At 44.0% G+C, this 25000-nt stretch overlaps 1 protein-coding gene across 3 annotated transcripts in view; it reads right to left on the minus strand.

Moving 5' to 3' along the window:
• Nucleotides 1-21043, minus strand: part of fan1 (FANCD2 and FANCI associated nuclease 1) — a 27474-nt gene extending 6431 nt beyond the window's left edge. Inside the window, exons 1-10 of one of the 3 annotated variants that reach the window (XM_063197064.1) lie at nt 20997-21043; nt 18796-20502; nt 18350-18490; nt 14104-14299; nt 13543-13776; nt 12535-12666; nt 12064-12172; nt 8608-8727; nt 6890-7054; nt 6445-6613 (exon numbers count right to left, since the gene is read on the minus strand). In XM_063197064.1, the coding sequence (XP_063053134.1) occupies nt 6445-6613; nt 6890-7054; nt 8608-8727; nt 12064-12172; nt 12535-12666; nt 13543-13776; nt 14104-14299; nt 18350-18490; nt 18796-20407 (2878 nt within the window). In that variant the 5' untranslated portion in view covers nt 20408-20502; nt 20997-21043. Of the gene's footprint in view, nt 1-6444; nt 6614-6889; nt 7055-8607; nt 8728-12063; nt 12173-12534; nt 12667-13542; nt 13777-14103; nt 14300-18349; nt 18491-18795; nt 20503-20721 lie in introns of all 3 variants that reach the window. The other 2 variants (XM_063197062.1, XM_063197063.1) reach the window with 2 other exon arrangements.
• Between the last annotated feature and the right edge of the window lie 3957 nt (nt 21044-25000).

Consider the following 25000-nt stretch of genomic DNA (forward strand, 5'->3'; position numbering starts at 1 on the left):
AGAACATCAACAGTATCCTCAATAAATGATGGAAGGGTCCGAACATATGGTTTAATAAAAAAGTCCACAAATTTAGATGCCGGTTCAGTCAGAGTACCATTGCCTGATATAATAGGTCGTCCCGGGGGGTTGTCGAATGGGGGTTTGTGCACCTTTGGCAGTAAATAAAATGTAGCTAGAGACGGGTGGTCAACAGTCATGTATTTACATTCGTTTTCCGTAATCCATCCCTCAGTCTCACCACGGGACAGCATATTATGAAATGTCGAAGTGAGAGTGGGCAAGGGGTTAGAGCGCAGTCTTTCATAATGTCTGGATTGTAATTGGCGTGTCGCCTCTGCGATGTACATCTCCTTGGATAACACGACCACAGCGCCTCCCTTATCCGCAGGCCGTACAATAATATTGTCCATTTTAGAAAGTTCTGCAAGTGCATTGCGTTCACTCGACGATAAATTGGGCTTTTGAGTGGGCCTGGACTGTGTCTCAAATAGATCTTGTACCTCATAGTCCACTTTTTTGCAAAATGCAATAAGGGATGGGTTCGACACAACTGGAGTGAAGTATGACTTAGGTTTAAACAATATGTCAGTGCTGGAAGTGCCTGGATTGTCAGGTGTGTTGTCGTGCGTAATGTCGTGCGCAATGTCACCGTTCATAGTGGTGGGGAGCCGTGTATGTCCAGCTTTGTAATAGAACGCTTTGAGGTGTAGGTTACGGTAAAACCGGAACAAATCCACTCTCGTGTGGAACAGGTTGGAGTTGTGGGTGGGTGCAAATGACAAACCTTTGGATAGCACAGTAAGTTGATCTTTGGACAGGGGTACCTCGGAGAGGTTGATTACCGAGGATATTTCTTCCTCGGTTGCTGCCTCAATGCTGGTGGTCGAGCGCGCTCCTCTCCCTCTGCGCCCCCGGCGCGTCTTCTTTGGTTGTTCCGATTGGTTTGAAGTCTCGGCCACTCCTCCTCCAAAAAATGGTCGGATTCAGAGCCAAAAGAGCCCCTGGAACGGCTCTCGTCATCGCTGGATGTCAAGTTGAAAGATACTTTGTGTTGACGCGGACGTGGTTGGCGCTCCGATTGGTGATGCGTCTGTCGGTGAAGTCTGGATGAACGCGGTTGGTTCCAGCGATACACATGACCCCTGTCGTAGTCCTCTCGGTCACGCTGGAACTTCTCCATTTTATAATTCTTGATAGTAGTCTCAAGTTTGTTGATCTCCTCTTGTATAGATTGTAGAATGGGACTTTGTTGTCCTGATGGTGTGGGTACCGGTGATTCAATTTCGGCGATGCTGGACTGTATTTTCTCCCTGCTTTTCTTGGCATCCTGAATCAGTAGCAGCATCAAGTCCATGGAACATTTATTTAGTACCGCCTCCCATTGTGATTTGAATTCAGCATCTTCAGTATGATGGGCAGGAAATTTTTGTACTCTAAGTCCACGAGGAATGAGTCCTTCCCTCCAATAATCCGAAAGTGACACTATATGCCATTTGAGTTTCAAGTCTCTTTCAAAGAGTTTCCGTAGTTTATGCTTTTTCGCTGAACTTTCAGCAGTAGGGACATTGTCGACTTGCGAGAGTAGTGAGTCCGTAACAATGATGTTTCTTCCTTCTTCACTTGAAAACGAGTGTGTCGCCATAGTAGTCAGTTCACCAAATGCTTAAACTATAAGCAGAGCTAGGCCAAAGTTGTGGACAGTTCCCAAATCTGTCCAGGGCGTATGCGTAAAAAAAGAGAGGTCAACCCGGCGCTCAGGTGTGTGGAAAAAAATGTCCAAAATGGTGCTCTTGGGGTTGGGAAATCCAGAATTAAGAAAGCAGAAGGTCCCAGGCACTCAGAGGTAACTCAGTCCGAAGAAGGAGGTATATTAAAAAGCCTTTATTAGCTGTGGCTACTCATAATTGAAATTAAAATGCCAACATGTTTCGACCGTCTAGGTCTTCTTCAGGGCAAAGCAAAGACAATGGATCGACTCAAAGTTTAAAAAGTTTTAACCCCACCCCTGAATCAGGTGTGTAATCAGTAAGGCGCACCTCCATCAAGGGAGGGGGGAAAGGGGGGAGGGGGGCTAAATCATAACAAAACAGATTCTTCTCATACATTAACAAAAAAGCAATAAGCATTAGTGTCAGCAGTAGGTCTAGCATTTTTTCATTTTCAAACAATGTTCATTATTAAATAGTGCATACATAGAAGATATTATAGAAAAACATTATAAAAAACATTTGAACTCAATATCTTCATTTAGACCAGGGTATCTAAGTGCATCCAATTGGTGGATCCAAAAGGTCTCCCGTTGGTTGAGCCTACGGATACGGTCACCACCTCTATCCAGAGGTCTAATATGTTCCAACGCCTCAATTTTTAGCAGGGAGTCATTCTTATTATGCACTCGTGCAAAGTGCTGGGCCATCTGGTAGTCTGCATTACCAGTGCGTATAGCATACTTGTGCTCCGCAAGTCGGTCACGTAGGCGTCTCTTTGTGCGCCCTACATAAAATATATTAGGGCACGGACAGGACAGGCGGTAGATGACAAACGTGGTGTTACAGTTTATAAAATCTTTTATTTTGTATTCTTTCTTAGATTTAAAATCAATGAACGCTTTCGATTGAATAACATGGCTACAGTGAGGACAATTGCTGCACCGGTAGACACCCACGGGTCTCTTCAACCAACTCTCTTTCCTTTCGGGTGGGAGATGGCTGTGTACAAGTTTGTCACGTAATGTAGGAGCTCTTTTATACGAGACTAACGGGGGTTCAGGAAAAACCTGTTGCAGCTCAGGGTCAGAATTTATTATGGCCCAATTTTCCTTTATGATGCGCGTTACTTGTTTAGCCTCAGTGCTATACTGTGTAACAAAAAAGGGACGAGATTTTTTATTATTATTCCCCCCCCGTTAGTCTCGTATAAAAGAGCTCCTACATTACGTGACAAACTTGTACACAGCCATCTCCCACCCGAAAGGAAAGAGAGTTGGTTGAAGAGACCCGTGGGTGTCTACCGGTGCAGCAATTGTCCTCACTGTAGCCATGTTATTCAATCGAAAGCGTTCATTGATTTTAAATCTAAGAAAGAATACAAAATAAAAGATTTTATAAACTGTAACACCACGTTTGTCATCTACCGCCTGTCCTGTCCGTGCCCTAATATATTTTATGTAGGGCGCACAAAGAGACGCCTACGTGACCGACTTGCGGAGCACAAGTATGCTATACGCACTGGTAATGCAGACTACCAGATGGCCCAGCACTTTGCACGAGTGCATAATAAGAATGACTCCCTGCTAAAAATTGAGGCGTTGGAACATATTAGACCTCTCGATAGACGTGGTGACCGTATCCGTAGGCTCAACCAACGGGAGACCTTTTGGATCCACCAATTGGATGCACTTAGATACCCTGGTCTAAATGAAGATATTGAGTTCAAATGTTTTTTATAATGTTTTTCTATAATATCTTCTATGTATGCACTATTTAATAATGAACATTGTTTGAAAATGAAAAAATGCTAGACCTACTGCTGACACTAATGCTTATTGCTTTTTTGTTAATGTATGAGAAGAATCTGTTTTGTTATGATTTAGCCCCCCTCCCCCCTTTCCCCCCTCCCTTGATGGAGGTGCGCCTTACTGATTACACACCTGATTCAGGGGTGGGGTTAAAACTTTTTAAACTTTGAGTCGATCCATTGTCTTTGCTTTGCCCTGAAGAAGACCTAGACGGTCGAAACATGTTGGCATTTTAATTTCAATTATGAGTAGCCACAGCTAATAAAGGCTTTTTAATATACCTCCTTCTTCGGACTGAGTTACCTCTGAGTGCCTGGGACCTTCTGCTTTCTTAAGCGAGTAACCAATTGGAATGCAGAGTTCGGTACTTCTCGCCTGTTCATTGGCAGTTAAAGCCGCGGGAACTTTCAGCGAACATTCCATGAAAGAGTGGCGAGTAGGCGAGCAAGCGAAAAGCTAGCTTTGTGTGTGTACGCCGTTGAACGCATTGCAGGAATCGCCCGAAAAGTCATGCATGTTCTCTGAACAGTTTCCACACAGCTCTCCACTCACAGCTCTGGGAGGAACGAATCTGTAATGCGCTATACCCAGCGATCGTGTCTATATACAGTGCCCTCCATAATTATTGGCACCCCTGGTTGAGATGTGTTAAAAGCCTTAAAATAAATTCAGTGTTTATTGCAGAAGAATACTGTCACACTGAAAATTGTAGGAAAATGTAGCCTTCAACTCAAATGAATTGTAAGAAAATCCATGACTAAAAAATAATTATTTTTCATTAAATCACCTGTTCCACAATTATTGGCACCCTTAACAATTCCCAGGAAATAAATATAATTGAAGCATTTCTGTCATTTCTACAGTAGTTTACAAAGTTTACCAGAGTATGTAGGAACATTTAATTAGTAATTCATCACTTCCTGTTTCCCTGGGGTATAAATATGACGTGACACCGAGGCCATTTCTCTTATCCACTCTTAAACATGGGAAAGACAAAGGAACACAGCATACAAGTGAGGCAGATGTGCGTCGACCTTCACAGGTCAGGCAGAGGCTACAAGAAGATTGCCACTCAACTGCAGCTGCCCATATCCACTGTGAGAGGAATAATTAAGAAGTTCAAAACAACTGGAACAGTGGTAAACAAGCCTGGACGAGGACCCAAGTTTATTTTGCCACCACGCACAGTGAGGAGGATGGTAAGAGAAATCAAAAGATCTCCAAAGCTCACTGTTACAGAATTACAACAAATGGTAGCATCCTGGGGTCACAAAGTCTCCAAATCAACCATCAGGCGCTGTCTACACGCCAACAAGCTGTTTGGGAGGCATGCACAGAGAAAACCTTTCCTCACTCACAATCATAAACGCAAGCGTCTGGAGTTCGCCAAGCGGTATTGGGGCTTCAACTGGGACCGTGTGCTTTGGTCAGATGAGACCAAGATTGAGCTTTTTGGCAACAAACACTCTAAGTGGGTCTGGCGTACCACGAAAGATGCGCATGCTGAAAAGCACCTCATACCCACTGTGAAGTATGGGGGTGGGTCAGTGATGCTGTGGGGCTGTTTCGCTTCCAAAGGCCCTGGGAACCTTGTTAGGGTGCATGGCATCATGAATGCTTTGAAATACCAGGACATTTTAAATCAAAATCTGTTGCCCTCTGCCCGAAAGCTGAAGCTGGGTCGTCACTGGGTCTTTCAGCAAGACAATGACCCTAAACATATGGCCAAATCTACACAGAAATGGTTCACCAGACACAAAATCAAGCTCCTCCCATGGCCATCTCAGTCCCCTGACCTCAACCCCATTGAGAACCTGTGGGGTGAGCTGAAGAGGAGAGTACAGAGGAGAGGACCCAGGTCTCTGGATGATTTAGAGAGATTCTGCAAAGAGGAATGGCTGAAGATCCCTCTTTATGTCTTTTCCCATCTTGTGAAACATTATAGGAGAAGATTAGGTGCTGTTTTGTTGGCAAAAGGGGGTTGTACAAAATATTAACACCAGGGGTGCTAATAATTGTGACACACATTATTTGATGTCAAATAATTATTTCTTTATGTGGGATTTTTTCCCCACTGAATAAATGCACTTGTATTGAAGGTTGGATTTTTCTCTTTTTTTCCATTAAGGTCCCATATTATTTAGAAAAAAAAAATAATAATTGGAAGCTAAAAACACATTTCAACCAGGGGTGCCAATAATAATGGAGGGCACTGTATATATACTCCCTCTGGCTACACCAGATGGATATGTGTGGCGTAAGGCCGGAACCACCTTCATCTGATGAGAGCCAAGTTAACAAAAATCAGCAAAATAAGCTTTCCAAAGGTTCTAAAGTAGTTTACAGCTCAAATTCTCTTGAGACTTTTAAAACTCCCTCGCTCTAGTCTGTTCAAAAGCGAAAGCCTGGTATCTTATGCCCATAAGGGTGAATGTGCTTTGTGAAGTGCTCAATGTAGTTCGAGGGGTGGGTCAATACTGTGTGTGTGTGTGTGTGTGTGTGTCTAACGCACCCTGGTCGTAGCCCATCTCTCTGTAGTGGGCCATACTGTGTGTGTGTGTGTGTGTGTGTGTGTGTGTGTGTGTGTGTGTGTGTGTGTGTGTGTGTGTGTGTGTGTGTGTGTGTGTGTGTGTGTGTGTGTGTGTGTGTCTAACGCACCCTGGTCGTAGCCCATCTCTCTGTAGTGGGCCATACTGTGTGTGTGTGTGTGTGTGTGTGTGTGTGTGTGTGTGTGTGTGTGTGTGTGTGTGTGTGTGTGTGTGTGTGTGTGTGTGTGCGCGTGTGTCTAACGCACCCTGGTCGTAGCCCATCTCTCTGTAGTGGGCCATACTGTGTGTGTGTGTGTGTGTGTGTGTGTGTGTGTGTGTGTGTGTGTGTGTGTGTGTGTGTGTGTGTGTGTGTGTGTGTGTGTGTGTCTAACGCACCCTGGTCGTAGCCCATCTCTCTGTAGTGGGCCAGTGCGAGGTCTTCCACAGAGCACATGATGGTGGCCCCGCCCTCGTCTCCTCCTGCCTCTTCCTCATTGGCTGGCCGCAGGAACACAGACTTCCCCATTCCCCCCTGGTGTGGAAGCATGTGACCCCGGATGGTGACCTGGAACACCACACCACACCACAACCATTACATTACATTACATTACATTACATTACACTATACTACACTTAGCAGACGCTTTTATGCAAAGTGACATACAGCCATTTTAGGGTATTGGTTACAGTCCCTGGAGCAATGTGGGGTTAGGTGCCTGCACCTCCAGTTAACAAATACTATGTGGCAATCTAGAACGACCAATTCGACACCTTGTCACACAACTTGATCACGTCTACTTGAAAATAGGTGATGGTTCGTTTCATTTCTAGTGAGTCTTACGTGGGGCACGTCCTTGACGTCGGTGCTGGGCAGGTCTCTGAGGAGTAGGCGGAGCTTCTTGAGGCTGGGCGACTCCTTCATGCGGGCCGCTCTCTGCTGCAGGGCCAGCTGGTGACCGGTGCGGACCAGGGGGTCAGACAGGCCGTCACGGATAGCAGCGATCGCCTACCGACATCAGCAAGACACAACTCAGCTACAGTGGCGCACGTGAGCTTGTGTATGTGTGTGCGTGTGTGTGTGTGTGTGTGTGTGTGTGTGTGTGTGTGTAGTAGAGATAGATATGGTTGGTGACCGGTGCGGACCAGGGGGTCAGACAGGCCGTCACGGTCGCCTACCGACATCAGCAACACACTTGGCTATGGTGGTGCACGTGTGTGTGTGTGTGTGTGTGTGTGTGTGTGTGTGTGTGTGTGTGTGTGTGTGTGTGTGTGTGTGTGTGTGTAGAAGAGATAGACATGGCTGGTGACAATGCTGACCAGTGTCAGCAATCACCTACAGACACTATACAACAGGGGTTTTCAATTTCATTGACAGTGAGCCTCCCCTTGGAGTAGATAAAGACAACCAAGCCCCCCCTCCACCCCGAAAAAAACACAACCCACCCGCATTGTACACCAAGAATAGCCTATCAATTATTTCCCTTATATAGGCGTTTCAGAGTGTATGTGTGAACATGGGCATGTGTCCCTCATCTTGCCTATACCTGAATCTGTGGGTTTGGGTTTGGGTTTCTGTGGGGTCAGGCTCCCTGTTCCGTTTGTCTGATGCTCCACATACATGGTACTACTAATGTGCAATAGTCCTATGATGCTAGGCCCACATGTAGGCTATGTCTTATCCTTATTTAAACCAGTCTTGTTCAGGGATGCAACATGAACGTCTGTTTCAAATTGATTGCCTAATAGGGCATACATGTTTTTTCCCCCCATTATTATTAGGCCTAAATTGTATTTCTTTTCATTTTAATTCTTTTTAATTTCTTTCATAATATTTCCATCTTAATGGAGGCTACTGTTACAATAACATCACGAACAGAAGGCCTGTCCAAATCATTGCTTCGTTGCCAAGAACAGTTGACATACTGCTTGAAAATAATGACGACACGCCTTTCATGCACAAAGCTGTCGATTCCGGGTTGTAGCCTACAGAAGAGAAGCGATATAGCCGCAAGTCACCCTGCACTTGTAAGCTTGCTTGAGTGGATTCTCGGACGCACACAGAGCCGTGAAGTTTGGAGTGATTGAGATGAGGCTATCAATTTATCCTCCCTCTCACATCCTTGTCACATCACTAAACGTTTTTTAATCACATTTAGGCTCGTTTGCAAACGTCAATGTGGAAGTTGTCGCGCGCTGCTGTCCTACTACTAGGCTACAATTTGGGCGAGATTATTTATATATTATTTAAGAAAGTGAAATATTATTTAAGAAAGTAAAGGAGAATTGAATTGAGAGAGAGAGAGAGAGAGAGACAGAGAGAGAGAGAGAGAGACAGAGAGAGAGAGAGAGAGAGAGAGAGATTCTTTTATGGATGTGTGTGACTTGATAGCATGCCGCATGGACATTACAACAGCGACATCATGTAGCAGTCCAGCTGTGTGTGTGTGTGTGTGTGTGTGTGTGTGTGTGTGTGTGTGTGTGTGTGTGTGTGTGTGTGTGTGTGTGTGTGTGTGTGTGTGTGTGTGTGTGTGTGTGTGTGTGTGTGTTGTTGTTGGGTACCTGTTCGTGTTGTTTGAGGTGCTGCTGCAGGTTGAGGGCCAAGCGGTCCCACCAGCGCCCCCTGCTGTCCAGGCAGTAGACCTGCTGCTCCAACAGACACCTCAGCACCACCACAGCCTCCTGTAGAACACAGGAGTCAGCCAATACATGCCTTAACAACACTTCATACCATCACTTCACATGCTCCTTTATAAAATACAATACAATATGTATTTATATAGCACAATATCACAACTATAAAGTTGACTCAAAGTGCTTTCAAATACACATACACACACCCGCTCTGGAGGCTGGCGTACAGCGCCAATAGTACGGGGTTCACGTGAGAAAATTTACACACGGGCGTGCGCGTGTCTCGGGTTCAAGTGAGAAGGTGCACAAGTGCGTGCATACACACACACACACACACACACACACACACACACACACACACACACACACACACACACACACAAATACACACACACACACACACACACACACACACACACACACACACACACACACACACACACACACACACACACACACACACACACACACACTAATACCTAATAGTCCTTAAAAAAAGCTAAGTCTGGAAGCGAGAGTATAGAGTATAGCAAGAGGCAGAGTCATCAGAGCAAATAAGACGTGGGAAAACATCTTATACTTGTATTAAGAAGAGTGCCAGGGGACAGACATTTTAATTAGAGATGTACCGGATCCTGATTTTTAGGATCCTGCCGGATACTGGATCCAGTGCTTAAGATCCTGCCGGATCCGGAACCGGATACCGGATCCTACGAAAGGGTTGAAACACATAGCCTACTCGCACACGTGGGCCCTTTTTATTACATTGGCTCAAACTATTTTTTAGACTCATTGGCTTACTGCCACACTGCCTGCACTGGCCGCTTCCAAAGTTCTTTCACTCCATGCAGCAATTGGGGTTGTGAAAGACTGACTGAAAAACCTAGGCTAGAGATACACCAGATCCTAATTTTTAGGTAACTGCCGGATACCGGGTCCACTGCTTAAGATCCTGCCGGATCCGGATCCTGTGAAAAACCCTATTATCCTGCCGGATCCTGAACCGGATCTTGGATCCTGTGCATCTCTAATTTTAATGCAGACTGTGGTAAAGAGGTACTAACATTACAACGTTGGTCCCATGGTACTTCTCAAAATAAAAGTACAAAATGTCTTCCCACATCTCTGCTTTTCCAGTCACTATTTTTCTTACGTGGTGATCTTTCATGACGCACCAGATTGTGAAGGACAGGAGTTTGTCTACTGAGACCTACTGTTGTTATATGCATAAATGGGGCAAACTACAGAAGCTCTTCAACAGTGTATTCTAGAAGTTCGTCTAAAGCAGTGCTTCTCAACCTTTCTATCTCAACGCCTCCTTGAACTCATCATAAGCCTGCTTACGCCCCCTTAGCATGGAAAAATAAAATAGACTAATGTACCCCAATGGTAACTAAGCCCCGCCCCAAATCAACTGTATCCTTCTCAATGCCCCCCTGAGGCTCTCCAACGCCCACTGGGGGGCTGTACCCGTTGAGAAACACTTGTTTAATGTTTATGCCCTTCATGGAGTGACCTACTTTATTTTGTGTGTATTATGGAGTGATCTCAATTGTTATAAAGTTCTTCCACAGAGCGAACTACACGTATATGTTCCCGTTTCCCATAATGTCATGTCTGCAGAATCACGGATGTGTTAATTAGTGTTGCACCGATACAATTTTTTGGCCCTGATACGATACCCGATACCTGTCTGTGCAGTATCGTCCGATACCGATACCGATACCACCCTATTTGAAATGTATATATATGAAGGGCTGTAGTGCATACTACTTGGATGTAAAATCATTGCATGGCTTTGTAAGGCTGCTGCCTACCTTTGTGAAACAGGAAAAAGACAAATACAAAGTGAATCCAGCAAAATTATACTTTTTAAATACCTCTATGAAATAACTAATTTCAAGGCTGTTTAAGTGTCATAGAAGCACCTGTGAATGGTATCGGTGCCCTATTTGTTGGTACTCACCGATACCGATACCACCATTTTAGTACCGATCCACCGACCCACTGATACTGGTATCGGTATCGGTGCAACACTAGTGTTAATACATCTGTAACATATAGTACCGTATTGGCCCGAATATAAGACGTGGTTTTTGTTCTAAAAATAGTACTCTAAAAAGGGGGGTCGTCTTATTTCCGCGCGCTAGAGAAAAAAGTAAAAAAAAAATAATAATAATTATTATTATTATTATTTTTTTAACTTAACCTGAATTCGGCCAGTAGCCTATGCTTCACAACAATGCCACAAAACTCAATAATGGATGGGTTAAGAGATTGTTTTGTCCATATCAAATTTGCAGATGCTTATTTCGTTATGACAGTTGCACCGCACGTCTATCAACTGTCAATGTCAACGCGATGCGGACGACAGTGCAAGGGGAAAAACACAAGTCAATCGCGGCTTGTTGCTCTGCTTTTATTTGTGTTTGGTTTTACAGTCTCATCAGGAAAGCTTTGGTCGTTCTCTCTGGTCAGCCGATAACGCCACTAGAACTAAAGAAATGAAGGGTGATTTGACGAACAACCTGTGGGCTAAGTTTTGGATGCTGTCATAAGCCAATCAATGATCATCTGTGTGTGCGCGACAAAGCGACGATATGCCTCGCAACGATGCAACAACACAGAATAATGGTTAGGGCAAGAGATTGTCTTGTTCATATAAAATCACTAGGAGTTTTACCCTTGGTACGAAATGAATATCAATCTGACTTTTAATTCAACGTGGTCCTGATAGGCAGCGCATGGGTTTCAAGTGCAATGCGTCAATCTGCCTTTGGTCACGTTCGGTTTCTACAGTCCAACGGAAAACTTTGGATGCATAAAATGAACGGCGATTTGGCGAGACGGCTGCTGGTTAGATATTGCTGTCAACGAAGCATTTCGCAAAATCTGTGCATTGCACAATAGATTGCCTATCTCTACTGGACTGGTTGCCTGCCTGGCTGGCGCAGACTCTGAATGTAGGCTATGTTGCGTCGCACTTTAAACAGGCGGGCCCAGACGGCTGTAGCCTGTTACGGTGCCTATTGGCGCTTGACAGGTGAAGTGAGTAAAGAAAGGAAAAGGATATGAGTAGCCATCTGTGGTCTTATATCATGGAAATTCCATGAAAATTGTATTGTGAAATTTGTTCTTTGTAAAAAGCCTCAGATTTTCCAACAAATTAAAAACTGCATTTTGAGAAAAGTTTCAAATGTGAAACAAAATTAAGTCTTCAAAAAACTTTTTTCCCCAAAACATGAGCCTGAAAATGGGGGGTCGTCTTATAATCAGGATCGTCTTAAATTCGGGCTAATACGGTATTTCTCGTTTCTATGTATACTGTATGTGTTCACCTCAGTTTCTGGGTGCGTGTATGTGTGTGTGTGTGTGTTTAGTCACCTCATACTGGCGTAACCTCTGCAGTATCTCCACCCCACGAGACATGATGCGAGTGTAGGTCCATCCCACAGTGAAGGACCGCAGGAATACAGGCATCTCCGCTTCAAATCTACACACATATAGGTATGCACACACTCAGTATTAAATCACAAATAATCCACAAGAAGCATCAGGTTTCCAAAGGACTCAACTAAGGAAGGACACAACTAAACTCAGTTCCCTAAAGGTTTCGTATGGACATTAATGGTTCTGTTTCCTAAAGGGATTCATATAGACATTTGGAGTCCTAAAAGATGTGGTATAGGTTCTATTGGTTCTGCGACCTACAGGTAAAAGGTCTGTCATGGACATCATAGATTCTAAAAGGTTTGGTATGGACAAGACTGGTTCTGTTCCCTATGTTTCCTAGGTACATGATTGGTTCTGTTTGGTGTGGAATTGATGTGAACATCACTGGTTCCGTTTCCTTACTTCAGGTCCCCACTCTGCTGCAGCTCCTGCCAGGTTGCCTTGGCGACCGTGTAGAGGCCCAAGGCGTCCTCCCAGCTGCCCGACTGCATGGCGGCACTCACCTCCTGCAGGCACCGGATGGCCACCTCATATCTGCACAGAGGACGCCAGTCAGACAAGCGCACTACCTACCACCCAATGCAAACACACCCCAAAATTCAGTACATCATAAACTAATAAATGGGCAAAGCATCCGTGACGTCATCCGTGATGTCACTGCAGGGGGCTGCTATTTTTGTGCGCCTGGGCGGCGTATTTTAATTGGTCTTCTGATCAGTTCCAAATATGGCTGCCATTATTGTACCAGATGCTGAAAAATCCAACAAGTTGCTAATGTCAATCATGTCAGCCGTGCCAACCATCCTCCTAATAGTCTGTAAAACTTACACTTGGCTATGTGTATAATGGAAAGCATCTGAAACACTAGTCAGAATACATATATGATTATCGTGGATATCAATACAATTGACAGACAAAAAACAAAATAAAACATTGGTCTTTGAACCAAGCTGTATGTTTATTTGAAGTGTGAAAATTGCCTGGTTAACACTGAAGTCTATGGGACTTTCAAAAGTTCAGAGCCTGAAATTCTGCTTCCGTAGCCAGCCCCAGCCATAACGGGAAAACAAATGGCTTCAGCCAGACAAGACCAGTCACACAGGCGCATTACCACTCAAAGCAAACACATCCAAATATTCAGTAAATGTATCCACTCTTTCATTGAACAGCCATTTGGCCTGGCTTAGCCTGGCCTGGCATGTGATGCTGTCTTTTAGAAAGATCAGACATATCAGATCTGTCTCTCTATCTCACCAGACACACACACACACACACACACACACACACACACACACACACACACACACACACACACACGGGGCACATGCGCACATGCGGGCACACATGCGCACACACACACACACACACACACACACACACACACACACACGGGCGCGCGCACACACACACCTGATGAGGTCATCCCTGTGTCGGAACACTGGTGCCTGGCGTTGGATGGTGTATTCGGGGAAGACCAGGCGTCCTGAGTTCACCAACAGGATGGTGTAGAGCTGGCCCTGCCCCCCCGCGCCAGCAGATTCGTCGTCCAGCGTGTCCGTCAGGGAGAACAGGAGCAGGAGGCGAGAGAACACGGCTCTCCCACACGCTGCCACACGCACGCAATGCCCCAAGAGTTGCTTTGCTCTAGAACAAATACAAGGGGAAATGTTTGTATTTCTTTTTCACCCGTTAGGACACAACATTATAAATTTTCTGTTACCGGAATGGCAATGACCAAGTCATAGTGCATTACTTAAAGCTGTGTGTTATGTCATAGTAGTGTAGTACTACGGTAGTTAACTTTTCAATGACTATTACAGCTTTCCACTTTTGGACCTCTCTGTAAGCTGTATTCCTTGACATGTTTGTGATGCACTTTATGATCAACTGTGTTGTGTTTAAAATGTGCAATGCTGTAGAAATAACATAGCTTGACTTTCATGTGTTTTTCTGATTCTCCTACCCCCTCACCTCTTCAGGATGACGGTGCCAGTGCCTGGGCCCATGGAGAAGAGCGCCCTCTGTCTGCCGAGCTTCAGCAGCGCGTCCACCAGCTGCGGCCTCTGGCTGCTGTTGGCCCCGGAGACGTGCATAGCCTTGGCCAGCAGGCGCAGCTCCGGAGCGGGCAGCACCTCTAGCACCTCCCCCAGGTCCTGGAGCTCATGCTCTGGAACAACATACACACACGGATCGAATCATATTTAAACAAAGGCGTAGGTCAGAGGGCTTCGGCGTTCTGTTTTGTAGTGCGAAGGTGCTCTTTGGTTAGACGTAACTTAGAGATGAACGATGAAATCCAAGGCACTCTTCGTCTTCATTAAAAAGCTTTTAATTAAATGTAGTTAGTTCATATTTGAACATTTAAAATTTGCCAACATGTTTCGGCCCAACATTGGCCTTCATCAGGGCTTTTTTTTTTTTTTGGATCGAATCATATGTCTGCCAGCGTGAAATTAAGAACAAAACGTACGCACTTGTTATGCTAAAAAAACGGACACAAAGGGACCAGATGCAGCCCACCATATGGTTTAATTAGGGTCCCAGGCTTGTAGAGGGAAAACACTAAGAATACCAGAAAGAAGTTTAAAAAGTTGTCTGAGGTGTCTGAGATTTCAGGTTGTCAGTACTTAATAATGAGTTTGTCTTTTTTGCTCCCCTGCTCTAGGCTAAAAAGTCTTTTAATGTGATAGCTGTATTATTATCTACTAACTATATTTTTGTCACAATGATTACTATTGTTCTGTCCTTGTTGCTTGTACAGCGCTTTGGTTAGCTGTTATTGTTGTTTTTAAAGGGCTCTATAAATAAATGTGATTTGATTTGATTTCCCGTTTCTGTGGGTACAGGTTAAGTGCATTTGTCTTGTTTATGTGTGCGTGCAATGCACACTTAATGAGCTCTCTGTAGAGCAGTTGGGGTATATGATTTTTTTTTCTTTTTTTTTTTATTGTAAGAAAAGATTAGATACAAACATTGAGAAAGCGGGGTATCGTACACATATTAATAAATAGAGGGAAAAAAGCCATAAATAGCCATTAAGGCAATAGTTCTTTCAGCTTTTTTGCTGTTCAGTCCTTCAAGGGATTTAAAATAAAATTTCAGTTCTTTCTTGAAGCAGACAAAAGAAGGGTTTCTTCCTCCCCATTTGCATTTGTGAATGTGGTATTTCCCCAAGACTATTAACAAATTCAAAATAAAAACATATGGTTCACATAGATCCTCTCTTTCAAATAAAAGTAAAATATCTTTCATACTTAAAGAAACACTACACGACCATACCTCACAACACAGACGCTCAACCTCAATCCAGAAAAATCTTGAGTAAAAACACTCGTAAAATAAATGACAAACAGATTCAGACACAATACCACAAAAAACACATACATCTGGCACACCTACTTTGAATCGTTGTAAAAGTGTGTTTGTGGGGTAAATTAAATGTAATATTTTAAATGAGACTTCCTTAATTTTGTTATTTAGTACATATTTATTAAGGGCAGGCCAAATCTTATCCCAAATAACATCATCAAATAAGCCATTCCAATAACTTTTACACCTTGGAGTAACAGGTTTTTGTATCATCTGTCTTAACCATTTATTGTTACATTTTCTATCTCTAATGTTTACACCATTGAGAAATAGATTATTAATGTGTGGATTAGACTGCTCACATGGAGCTGTAGATAGGCCTAGGCCTAGAAAAAATAATGTTTTGGTTCCGGTTGCCGACCGACCCTATCATTTTTTGTGCGACCCAAAATTTTTTTTTTGAGTTTTTGGAATCCTCAAAAAAAATTATCGATGTTGTGTGGACGGTTGTTCATATAGACAAGACACAACACGTTTCTTCATTCCCATAACTCGCCATCTCTCACTTTCTACCTGCCTGTAAGTTACTGAATTTGCATCGCATGACTATCCACGTAGGAGCAACACACACGCGCGCGCCATAAGGGCCGCCGGCTTGATATTAGAAAACCCCAAATGTCACTGCAGAGTTGCGCACCTACTCGGTCACGTTGTAGGCTAGTTATTATGCTACAACATGCTAATTGGTAGTCGTTGTAGCTCGTAAGTTTTTAACAACTTGCCTCATAGCGTTCTTGCAGACTAATAGCCTACGATGTAGGATTTGGGAACCTGGCGAAAATGCCTGTCAAATAATAAGTCAGCCTTACCTCACCCGACACTGACACAGCCTGACCACCCGCCTCGAAATGCATCACACAGACAACATTATGAGTATCCACGATTTTTGAATGTATTGATATTGTCTCGTCGTGTTAGAAAAGGGCTTTCATTCAGTCGCGCTGCATGTTCGACGAGATGCATTTCGTTATAGCAATACTTAAGTAGCACTGTCAATACCTTGGAAAATAAGTTAACATGAGAGAAGGGAAATGCTTTGCCCAAGTTTTCCTTCATTCTTTTATTTACCACAAGGCTTGGTTAACCAAGAAGTCCGTTGGCCTGCGCCCGTTATTTTCTCTCTCTCTCTCTCTCTCTCTCTCTCTCTCTCTCTCTCTCTCTCTCTCTCTCTCTCTCTCTCTCTCTCTGCTTGTCCCTCCACCATTGCACAGGAGCAGGGCGCCTGTCACTGTCTCACTCTCCGCACCTCCTCCAAATAATGAAATTGAAATGAACGATGATGTCGCCACAAATACGACTGTTCGATGAAGACCTAGGACTACTACAGTTTCCTACAATAATGATTTAATGGCAGTGACGATGTTGCCCCTCAATCGCCCTTCATTAAAACATTCGCCTCAGGTGTCTACATCCTCGCGTAAAACAAAAAAAGTGAGTAGGCTAAATAGAATGTTTGCAAGCCAGAACCTTCATCCCAATGAAAATATGGTCTACAACGGATGATGGAAAGGAATCAAAAAAGTAAACGGGACATATGCCTACATGAGTTAAAATAGCAGTGTCAGGCAACTGACAGCTGGACAAGTTTGGCCAGAAACGGTAGGCTATGTATCATATCCTAATTTCGGTGACGGTCAGTATAATTGCCTCATTTTGCTTATTATATTTCATTGTAACTTTAGCTGTAGGCCTCACTCCACTATCGTCCTTGGCATTGTTCCAACAACGTTTATGACGAAATCTGGCGCATGTGGGGGGTTGGGGGTGTCGGACATAAAAAAAAAAAAAGAGGGGGGAAAAAGTTGTAAAAAAAAAAAAAATCCGACCGACCCATGACCAAAGCTGACAACCAACCGGAACCAAACTTTAAATTTTCTTAGGCCCTAGTATTCTCGTAAAGCCATTGGGAATAGCATCAAATACAATACTGTACTCTCTAGGCTGAATTGGGATAGCAAATTTATTTAAAAATTCTAGATATGTAAGGAAAAAACCTTGATTGTTCATTAACTGAGAAACAAACAATATGTTATTACTAATCCAGTTTTCAAAAAATAAGGATTTCTTTTTGAATGTAATGAGGTGATTGTTCCAAATAAACTGTTTGTGAGGTGAGAAATTGTGTGTGTAAGTTAAAAGCCAACAGAGGAGGACTTGTTTATGAAAATTAGATAATTTAATGGGGAGCTTATTGACCTGGAAATTACAGTGGAGAAGGAATTCTAAACCACCAACTTTTTGGAAGATCAGGTTTGGAATAAGGTACCATATCTTGTTCTTGTTTTTAATATAGTCTTTAATCCAATTTATCTTGAACATTATATTAGAGGAGTGAAAATCTAGTGCATTTAGTCCACCACGATCATAAGGGTTACTTAGTACTTGTCTGTTGAGATAGTGTGGTTTATTTTTCCATATAAAGTTAAATAAGGATGAGTCTACTTCTTTGACAAAGGATTTTGGGGTATCAAGAACTCTAGCAGGATAAACTAAGCGAGACAAGCATTCTGTTTTAGAAAGTAATATGCGTCCTTTGATAGAAAGGTCTCTCGTTAACCATAAATTAAACCGGTTTTTAATTTTAGAGTTAGGGTATATGATAGTAACAGTATGTGTGTTTGCAGTGACACCCTTGTAGAACTTCCAGAATTCACTATAGGTATGAGCTGCTTAAAGGTGGAGTTGCAGGTTAACCATTTTAAGAAAATGTACTATTATGATATCACGTTGGGGGTTCCGCAGGCTCATAGGAGTCTATATAGAACCTTAGAATCCTGGGGGAGTTCCCCCAACGTGATGTCATACCTGCAACCCCACCTTTAAGTGTTTAGTGTGTGTGTGTACTGACCGCCCTGTACAAGGCCCGCCTGCTGCAGCTCGTCCACAACTGGTCCCAGATCAGTGCTGATCTCGCTGTAGTCCAGCTTCCCCACCGGCAGCCATTTCAGCCTCCTCTGAAACAGCCTCACATACAGCATCTGGCCTAGAGCTACACACACACACACACACACACACATACACACACACACACACACACACACACACACACACACAAAACAGGTTATGTGCAGCAATGGGCTGTTTGCACATTTGCACTGAGCTGATTTACACATTGCTATACTGTGTGTATGACATTTAAGAATTTATGGGAATGTGTGTCTGTATGTATATGTCTGCTTCCAAGTTGTCCAGGGTGTGTGTGTGTGTGTGTGTGTGTGTGTGTGTGTGTGTGTGTGTGTGTGTGTGTGTGTGTGTGTGTGTGTGTGTGTGTGTGTGTGTGTGTGTACTGTGTACCTGAGAGCTGCTGGAAGCTGCGTATGGTGTGCAGGTCGTCCTGGTTGAAGAGGCGGAGGTCGTCCTCCTGCTCCAGCACCGCCTCCAGTACACACAGGAAGTTCCGAAGGTAGTACGGCTTCCGGACAGATCCGCCCGATCCCGCTGCGTTACTCTGCGTGGCTTCAGTGTCAACCTCCAGATGGTCCGACGACTCTGGTGCTGCTCCTGTTTGTAAGACTTTAGGCCCTTCATCCAGGCTACGCTCCGACATCCCAGGATCTGTCTTATCTATGCCAGGGTCAGGCTCCGCTCTGCAACCCTCCCAGGATGCATCACTGTGTGAGGTTCGCTCACTGGGTGCTGCCTGGTCAGAACTCTGGACTGTAGACGTGTTTGTATGGCGGTATGAAACCGTGGCGGTCTGTGTCTGGGCTTTCTGTCCAAGGCTGGCAACACAGGGGGGGCGTGTATGCTCGGTTGAGGTGGTAGAGGAGGTGTGATGTGTCGTGGGGGATTGCACAGAGCCTCCCTCCTCCTGTCTGGCCCTCTTGCGGAGTCTGGACTTTGGCGGGTGTGTGTCAGATGTGTTTTCTGTTGACCTTCTCTTCCGACTGTTATCAGGTATGGGAAATGATGATGGCTGTGATTTAGTTGTTTCTGGTGACGGTTGTGATTTAGTTGTTTCTGGTGACGGTTGTGATTTAGTTCTTTCTGGTGACGGTTGTGATTTAGTTGTGGCTGGAGATGGTTGTGGTTTAGTAGTGGCCGGTGATGGTTGTGGTTTAGTTGTGGCTGGAGATGGTTGTGGTTTAGTAGTGGCCGGTGATGGTTGTGGTTGAGTAGTGGCCGGTGATGGTTGTGGTTGAGTAGTGGCTGGTGGCCAGTGTGTCACTACGACCCTCTCACTGGCCAAAGGAGAGTTGACAGCAACTGTTTGTTTCTGAGTGGAAAACCATTCAGAGGTGTGTCCTGATGTGCACTTTGCATCTGTGGATTGGTTTTCTTTTTGAGACGAACACAGGTCTGTGTTGGTGACCCCATCTCCTGTGTCAGCACTGATGACTGGTCCAGATTTGTCTTTTTGGGGGGATTTCAGGGACTTTCTGGACAGCCTAGAAGACAGGCTGACCCGCCGGACTACTTCAGATCGGTGTGTGACATCCTGAGAGTCCCTTTCTGCCTCTTCCTCCTGCTGATGCTGTTGTTGTGAAGACTGTTGTTTCTTGAAGTAGGGACTGGTCTTGAGGTCACCTGCGTGGGCCTGAGGAGACTTGTTTGGCTGCTTGTCGGGCGTCTTCTGGCCCGCCTGGTGAGGTGGTGATGAGGGGTTTCTGGGAGGCGTTTTCGGTGTCTCACCAGACACGGGCACTGACTCCTTCTCGTTATCCTCCTTCTGGAACTGCCGACACTCAGTGTCGATGTGTTCGTTGATCCTGAAGCGAGGCACGAGCACGCCACACAGGGGGCACGCGAACGTTTTGGGTTGCACATTGCTGAAGAAGGAGGTGATGGTAGCTACTTTCGCGCCACCGCCGCCCCCATCTGCACTGTCACCTCTTTTCTTCCGTGACAGAGACAGGCTCCGTTGCGACGACCCTTTTCCACCAACTCCACGACGTTTCTCTGCCATTGGCTTAACAACTTTGGTCCTACTTCATACCTCTGCCGAACTCCATGGCATGCACTACCCTGCCCACCAAGACGTCTGGGATCATCAACAACAACCTGTGGAGGGCACATACAATACGAGATGCACAAGGGCAAACTGACTAATCACATGGACATTTGTTTGCCTTTTTATGAGGGTAGCCTATATGTGTGCCTTGCCTTTTATTGTTAAAAACGGCGTCGCTGACAATGGACGAATACAGTAATCTGATGATATACATGGTGTTGACATAGTGCAGAAAACAAATGAACAAAGGAGCACTTTCATGAGCTTACCGTTTACTTCACACTGTGCCTCGTAGGCCTACAGTCATGTTTTCGATTCAGCTTGCTAAAGGACTTTGGCTTGGTACAGCGAGTGTTGTTGTTAGCCTACTACTACCACTTGGTTCGTGATAGCATGACCACAAACAAGTACTAAGTCCAGTATTTAAACGCGGTCAAGTGTCTATGTGTGCATTAGTCTTAGTCGAATGTAAATAGTATTACCACGACATCTGTTATGACACTTGATGCTGTGAAGTTCAGTGTTCAGCAAGCTGTTAGGCTACCTTTCGCGCACCCGGTGTAGTGTCTCACGAGCCGAGCGCGTTTCTCCACCAGATAGGCCGTACCAATCGAGCACTGCTCGGAAAAACAATCAGACATAACAAATTGATTAATTTGTTTTGTTTATTATTATAACGGTAACCATTTACACAGGATCAGAGCTGTAGAGAAAAGAGTTGTCCTGAAGCCGTTGACGGCCGCGGACGAGCATGGCTGCTCTACATCCGGGGTTTCGCCGTCACTTCATTTTGCTCAAAGGGTCCTGTGCAGCAACGGGGACGCCATTGAGTGTCGTTGGCGTGTCGACCGCTTCCCAGGTAAGTTGATATAATAGGGAGATTAATCAAAGTTGTCTGTCTGTGTCAGCGTAAGCTATCACAAGTACAGTCTCTGAGGATGTAATTTTTCCAGTTTGGGTAATATAAAATCACAATGGTAATGTGAAAACCCGTTAATTGTGTGGTAGCGTTTTCAGCACGGCGCTTGGTTCAACTTTGGATTTTGACGTGTTCGCAAAACATCAATGCTACCTTTCAATCTATATTTTAAACGATGACATGTCACATATGTCGCATATTTTATAAGATACCGTCCTGTTGTCTTCTGTCAATATCCATACAGTCGTTATGTTTGATTTCAGAGCTATTTGCTTACGGTCATTTATAGCTAATGTTTCTAAGCTAGCTGAAGGCTAATGTCAACAAAGTTATACTAGTTGATGCACGGAGATCTTTTGTGGTAACTAATTAGATCCAGTAATGGACTACGAGGCATTCAAATGCTGATGTTCATGGCTTCAGGTATTACNTCAGTAGAATTTGGGGATTTTTGTGCCATTGAGTGTCTACTGTGTCGTGTGTCGACACAGGCTATCACAAGTACAGTCCTCGAGGATGTTTGTTGTTTTTGGGTAGTATACAATGGTGATGTTACCTGCTCATTTGTTATGCTGACATTAAGCTTACATTACTCGTGTATCTTTACGATAGCTAGATTCACAATGAACTGCGAGGCATTGAAATGCTGATGTTCATTTTGTCATTTTTCTGTTCGAATCTAGATTCTATAGCTATTTTAAAGCAGATGGTGTGCTGAAGCTGTGAGCTCGTGATGATCAGGGTAAAGTGCTGTTTATACATACCTGGGTATTTTGATAAACGAACATTTTCTTCTCTACGCTTAGCAAAATATTTTTGTTCACATCACAGGCAAATACGCATAAATATGCAGTTGAGAGCTGTCATAAATACGTTAAGCCTGTGCGCCGTAAGTGGAAGTCTGCGTTACAAACGCTAACCGGAGATTTTAAAGAGTTTTTTTTGGAACTTCATTTATAGAAGGAAAACCTTCGTTTGTGAACGAAAGGCACAACCGAAGGGGAAGGTCTTAATATATTTAAATACCCGGGTATGTATGAACAGCACCTGATTAGAGTGTGGTTCATATTATTTTCGGTCAGATATTAGTGTGCTTTTCTGCTGCTGTAACCCATTTGCCTCAAGATTTGATGTGCCGTGTGATCAGGGATTCTCTTATGCATACCTTTGTTGTACAGAGTTGTTATTTGACTTAATGTTGCCTTTGTATCAGCTCCAACCAGTCTGGCTATTCTCCTCTGACCTCTGCCATCAACAAGACATTTTTTGCCCACAGAATCTCTGCTCACCCTTTTTCCCCCCTTACCATTCTTTGTTAACCCCAGAGATGGTTATGTGTGAATATCCCAGCAGATCAGTCTTTTCTGAAATATTCAAATCAATCCCTTTCAGCACCAACACCCATGCCATGTATTTAAATAAATCTCTCTCTCTTTTTTTCTCCTGTCTCCTCCACTCTGGTCATAGGTTGATGCTTTCAATGCATTGGAAGTTCCAGCATGTTTCCAGTTCCAGTGAATTCCAATTCTTCATGCATTATTGATTTCACGAAAACACACACACACACACACACACACACACACACACACACACACACACACACACACACGTCTTGTCATGTACACAGACATGCCGTTTTATTCATAGTTATTTTGTTTGGGTTGTTTATGTTTCTATACCAATATAATTATTATTATTTGGAGTAATTTTTCTTTCAAATAAAAGATTGAACCATTCAAGCACAGGTTGTACAGCTGTGGGTTATTTACTTCATGTTCATTGCATCATGTTCATGTTCATTTGCATCCTGCATTGAGTGGTTTGGCAGGTCTGATGATGACTAGCATCATAAAGGCCGAAATTAACAGTAATGTTATATTACTGTAGGCCTACAACTGGGACATGCTGTGTTTATATATATATGCGTGTGTGTTTATTTTTTTATGTATTGGAAGTATTTTATCCATTAAAATATCCTACTGTAAATCTGCTGAATCCAAAACAAATAGACATTATCAAGGGCTACGGACAATTAGCATCTCAATGGTAAGTAATGGAGCTTCCTAGCTAAGATGACGTTTCCCTCCAAAAGTGTAACTGCAATGATATTACAGTATTACGGTATTGACACTACAATATTTTTACATGACAATGAAGGCCATAAAATGGCCTACAAAAAACAAACCGAACTCGTTTTTTTTGGGGGGGTATAATCTGATATAATTACCGTAAAAGGACGCTCTCGCTCAATGAAATATATTGACAGCTCCCGGTGTATAGGACCCTTCTGCGGTGGGCGTAGACTACGCAAACCACGTGACCACTCGTCGGCAAAGATCAAAGGATGATCCAACTCTTTCTCTACAGCTCTGCACAGGATGAAAAATATCTATTGTATACATTTATAATGTGTGTATTATGTGGTTTAGGCATTTATTCATTTATCTGTGTATTTTACTCTTGCAGTCTCATCAGTTTATTGGATGGTTATTTATGAGAATATTATTATACCTATTATTATAATATTTTATAGCTATGATAATATTGAATGAATGCACAATATCACTGGAGCACTCCAATATGGTACTGATGCTGTCAGTTGCTCAGACTCAGGTCAGACTGACAAGGATGCTCTGGATGCTCCTTCGGCGAGCATTGCTACACAGATTCCCGGGCAGGCGCGTCTTCGTCTCCAAAAAAAAAAATCTTCAGGTTCCGGGGTTTCTGCTCAGAGGATGCTCCATGCCAAACGCAAGTGTTACACAGCGTGCACACTGAACCCCAGTGAGAGCTCCAGAGCGATTCTGGTAAGGCATTCGCCGCGTTTTCCATCAATTTCCCATCCATAAAACAGAGAGACGGTGCATGGGTCTCATAATTGTGCGCACAGGAGTCTATGTGAGGTGGTCTGGTGTGGTAAATAGCCGAATGGTGAGCTGCCCAGTGCTATTTGCCACTGAACATGTAACCTTAGTAGCTATCATGCCAGCAGTGTCTTCACAACACAGCAATAATAATAGCCTGGTATAAAATATGTAATCTCAGGACCGTGCATTCGAATAGAAGTGGGTTGAAGAACATGAACATGAAATAAGCAGATGTCTTATATGGACATTACAGGCCCATATTTTGTTACAGTTAATGTAAATCGTCATACAAATAGCAACTGGGAGCCAGTAGTAGGCTATTCTGAGTGAATGCATGTTGTTGGGAAGGGTGCGTCTTGCAAAATTATGTGTGACCGTTTGGGTTTAAGTCAGAGTATGACTGCGCCCTGACGACTTATCGTCAGTGTATTGGTGTGTCATCTAGACTGAAACGGGGAAAATCTCTCCGGCAGGGTAGCCTCTAGTGATTGGCTCCGTGTGATGCTGCGGCAAGGATTGTGGTATACACGGTGTTGTTGCCTTATCAGTTGCGAGCGCGCATCTCAGTTCACGCAGGGGACCATCCACCATGGTGGTCCTCCAAACCTCCTAATGTCTCCATGGCTGCTCTGTCCCCGCCAATGCTGCAACCTGCGACAGGTGCAGCATCCGGTTGTTGTTGGCCAGGGAAGGTGAGGCGTGAACTGGGTAGTGTGAAGTGGACAGTGGCTGCGCTTGTATGGAGAGGCAGGATTCAGGACG

The sequence above is a fragment of the Engraulis encrasicolus genome, chromosome 4, assembly GCF_034702125.1.
Source record: "Engraulis encrasicolus isolate BLACKSEA-1 chromosome 4, IST_EnEncr_1.0, whole genome shotgun sequence".
NCBI classification, from domain to species: domain Eukaryota; kingdom Metazoa; phylum Chordata; class Actinopteri; order Clupeiformes; family Engraulidae; genus Engraulis; species Engraulis encrasicolus.